This window comes from Myotis brandtii, unplaced genomic scaffold (genome assembly GCF_000412655.1).
Source record: "Myotis brandtii unplaced genomic scaffold, ASM41265v1 scaffold251, whole genome shotgun sequence".
Lineage (NCBI taxonomy): Eukaryota > Metazoa > Chordata > Mammalia > Chiroptera > Vespertilionidae > Myotis > Myotis brandtii.
In genome coordinates this window covers 1,747,177-1,751,345 of record NW_005359516.1, presented here as the reverse complement: position 1 = coordinate 1,751,345, position 4,169 = coordinate 1,747,177, and the positions used below count along the sequence as shown (strand labels likewise).

At 53.3% G+C, this 4,169-nt stretch overlaps 1 protein-coding gene across 6 annotated transcripts in view; it reads left to right on the top strand.

Annotated features, from left to right (window-relative positions):
• The first annotated feature begins 7 nt into the window (after positions 1-7).
• Positions 8-4,169, top strand: part of DYSF (dysferlin) — a 205,276-nt gene continuing 201,114 nt past the window's right edge. For all 6 annotated transcript variants that reach the window (XM_005867776.2, XM_005867772.2, XM_014540931.1 and 3 more), the window contains exon 1: positions 8-216. In XM_005867776.2, the coding sequence (XP_005867838.1) occupies positions 129-216 (88 nt within the window). In that variant the 5' untranslated portion in view covers positions 8-128. The remainder of the gene's footprint in view (positions 217-4,169) is intronic.

Sequence of the window (4,169 nt, the reverse complement as noted above, 5' to 3'; positions counted from 1 at the left end):
GTCTTCCTTAGGGCAGGTCTGCGAAGGGAGCCAGTGCTCTGAGCCGCGCTCTCCAGGGAGGCACCCTCGCCGCGCCCTTCCCCGGTCCTCTCCGCGCCCTGGGGCCAGGGCCCTAACTCGTGCCAGTCATGCTGAGGGTCTTCATCCTCTACGCCGAGAATGTGCGAACACCGGACACCGACATCAGCGATGCCTACTGCTCCGCGGTGTTTGCAGGTAGGAGGGGTCTGCGATCCCGGCCGGCAGGAGGCGGGGGTCGGGCAGGGGACGCCGCGGCCCTCCGTGACCGGCAAGACTCACCGCCCCGGCCAGGCTGACTCTGGGGGCTGCAAAGAAACATGTCCTGGGGACTCAAAGGGAAACAGCAGGGAGGGAGCGGTGGCTGAGCTGCGCTTCTCGGACTGAAGCTGAGCCCAGGTTGGGGCTGAGGTGGGCCTGGAAGGCGGCGCAGTGTCTCTTTCCACAGACGGCATCTCTTAGCACAGGTCTTTCTGCGCGGTGGGCTGCGAAGCTCTGTGCTGTCGGGCTCCCCGACTCTCCCCGGAAGGCTGGGTTCAGGCCTATTTATAACCCAGCTCTCCCCGCGGGGCCCAGGCCGAGGCCTTGGATCTCAGTCACAGGCTAGGCGGGCAGGCCAGCAGCCACTGGGGCAGCGGCACCGCCCACCAGTCCAGGGGTCACTACCTTGGCTTTGGGCACTGGATAGGGAAAATTTAGCAGCAGGAACAACTGTCACCAGCACCACCTCTAAGGACTTTCTTCCCCTACCCCTAGCCGGGAGCCTGTGGGGGTGACGCCTGGGGGTGGTATCTCCGTCAGCAGATGGGGGCTTCCGAGCAGGGGGCCTGCTCCCCTGTCAGATTGGCATCTCCCACGGGATGATCTCCACGTGGGTCTGAGGACTTTCCTTCTGGAGGTGAAGGCTGGGCCCGGTCAGCTTCCTCTCCACCCTCAGGGGCCAAGCCAGAGCTGGGGCTACACAGCAGGGTCTTTGGGTTTGGAGACAAACTGTGGGAGAAGGACCAGGGGCAGGAGTGTGAGAGCTACCTGCGCATTCCCTCAGCCTCCATTACAGTCATCCCCTTCTCCCTAGAGAAGGGGCTACATCCCAGGCACCTGGAACTCAGAGTATCAGCCCGTCCCTTTCAGTTTCATGAGCTCCTGGAAATCCCTGCTCCCAGGTGCCTGTGTGCACACATGCTCCCACACACCTGCACATCTGCGAGTGCATGTGACACCTGCAGTGTTCCAAGGAGTAGGGACACTAAGAGGACACAGGCATGTGTTCACAACAGCACACACACACACACACACACACACACACACACACACACACTCTCCTGGGCCTGCGGCCAGGAAAGCAGCCTAGACCAGGAGGAGGGACAGAGGGGGCATTAGAGGTGATCCTCCAGCTGTGTTTGGAGGTGACACTCCAGCTGTGTGTTTTTCCTAACGTGCCACTTTGACCTGTTCCCCAGTTTCCCACAGCTGCCTCTGGAAACGAGCTTTAGCGAGGTGTTTCCAGGGGAAGGGCAAGGGCATGGATGGGGGCCTCCACACTCCCTCTGTTTTCTCACCTGCATGGCCCAAGCTTGCAGCTTGGCTGAGGGCCCTGGGCTCCGTGTTGTACAACTCCAGGGAGCACTATTTGTACTGACAATATCCCTGTGGCTGAGGGGAGGGAGGATATTCTCAGGCTGTAGAGGGAGGACATTAAGCAGCTGCCTCTCCCTCCGGCACCTCTCTCCCATCACCGTCTCTCACCCAAGGGCTGAGCAGGCTTTGTGCACAGCACCTGGAGCGGGCGGTCCAGTGCACAGATGAACCCTAAGAGAGCCCACCTTGAGCCCCTGCCTCTGTTCTTAGGGGTCTTGTCTCCTCTGGGGTGCAGATTTTCCTCCACCTTCCCTGATCACACCCCCACCTTCCAGTATCCCCCCTACACACACACTACCCTCACACTTTATGACCCCCCTGGTCCCCCTACCCAGGCAGGCTCAGAACCCTCGCAGGAGAAAGGAACGAATGAATAATGAATGGGGAAGCACTTTCTAACCCAGAAGTACTTCACCCACAGGAAGTACTGCTGGTGTTGGCTCCTCTCATCATTATTTCAGCCTCAAGCGCTGTCTATAGAAGTCTTTCCCATCCTCCATCCACATCCCTGTCTCTGACTGAGCCCCTCCCCCATCTGCCTGATGTCAGTCTGTGATCCTGCCTGTTTTTTGCTGCTTGGCTCCTCGAAGTGGGCTCCCCCTTCCCTGGGGAGAAAGAACGTTCTCTGTGCTGACTGTGAGGGCCCTCAGCCTGTGGCGGGGGCTGGCTGGAACCCCCACTCGAAGTCATCACAGTCACTGTCAGGCAGTCACTGGGAACGCAGGCCCTCCCTCCCACAGCCCTGGCCACATTCCACCTCCTGCACTGGCCAACCTCTTAGCCCATGTCCAAATTTGGCCTCCCTGCGGCATTCAGGCCTGCCGGGCCTCCTTCTCCCTGCCAGGGCCAGGTTGGTGACTGATTGCAGGGAAGGCGCTGGTCTCAGGGACACACTACCCAGAGCAAAATCCCTTCTGGGAAGCCTTCCTCACCGGCTGGCCCTCCCCTGGCCTCCCCAGGCTCTTCAGGTTTGACTACCAGATGATAATATCCCACACGACACCTTGTCTCCTCCGTGCGCCCATACATCCGTTTCCGGCTCACAACAGCTTTGTGAGGCCTGTGGACCAAAAAGGTCCACAAACTAAACCCGACGAGCTCAGGGGAGGCCAGCATGGAGCCCTTACAAACTCAGAGACCGAAAGTAACCACATGGAATGGTATGAACATAAAAATTCCTGACTAAAAGTGGGTCATGGCGCAGTCACGTCCCAGGCATGAACTTCCTTGACTAAGGTCAGTCTTTACCTCAAGGGGGCCTGTCTATGTCTTTTTGTATCTAAGGTAACATACCTTTGAAATGTCAAAGTCATCTCCTTTTCACAACCCCTCAGGGCATAACCATCTCTATGTGGTGTAAATGTTAACTATCCTGTACCCACAATGTAATAAGAGTGCGTATCTCTCCCTTGCAGTCTTTATCCAGTCCTAGAGATCCCCCTTTTGCATTCTCCTGCCTCCCTAATCTACCACCAATGAACTTCATGTGACCCTCCTGAAGGCTCCTCCTTTGATTATAATGTATAAATAATGTATAAAACACGGTGGAACCTCGGTTCTCAAACTCAATTTATTCCAAAAACCGAATCATTTTTTTCCCATTAGAAATAATGTAAATTGAATTAATCCGTTCCAGACCCCCAAATGATTCCCTGTTTTAACCTTTCTTATATACAGTACATGTCTAATGTACTGTTTAATCTGTAAATAGACACTTCTTTTCTTAAATTTATCAAACCACCTCCTACTAGCCTTAAACAAAGTCACTTTAAGCATTCGGTCCAGGAATGTCTTCCAGGTCAACATGTAGCATCTTTGCTTGTTCCTATATCATCGCCTCAGAAAATGGCTGTCACTGGCTAACTGCTTTTCCAAATCAACAACAGTTTTTCTACCTCTTCAACTGTCTGTGATCATTGTTTCTTTCACACTCTTAGCAACATTAGCACTCTAGATGGCTTTTTTATATTTTAAAATTGTGCTAATTGTTAATTTTGCTAGCAACAAAAACCTTCTCTCCTTTGTTTGTTGCCTGAGAAACGCCTCTTGTCAAGCTGATACGGTTGTCAGTTCAAAAACCGAAGTTTGGTTCGACAACTGAGACATTTTTTTCTGTGAACAACTTGGTGGAGAACCGAAATGTTCCATCCAGATGGGAGACATTTGAGAAATGAGATTTGTCTGTAGCTCTAAACTGACTTTCTCTGGAATATTTTCTCAACCCGTTGAGATTTTGCTTCTCTGCAGTCCTCATCAGTTTGGCTCAAACTCTTACAAGAAATTTCCTTAAGGTTGGACATTCTTTTGTCAACAGGTCAAAGGGCAGGGATATTATTCTCCTTCACAGACGAGTAAATTGGCCCAGAGAAGTGCAGGGGCCTGGCCAACGTCACACGGTGACCCCACTTCCACCATCAGTCTCTCTCTTTTTTAAAAATATATTTTATTAATTTTTTTGCAGAGAGGAAGGAAGAGGGATAGAGAGTTAGAAACATCGATGAGAGAGAAACATC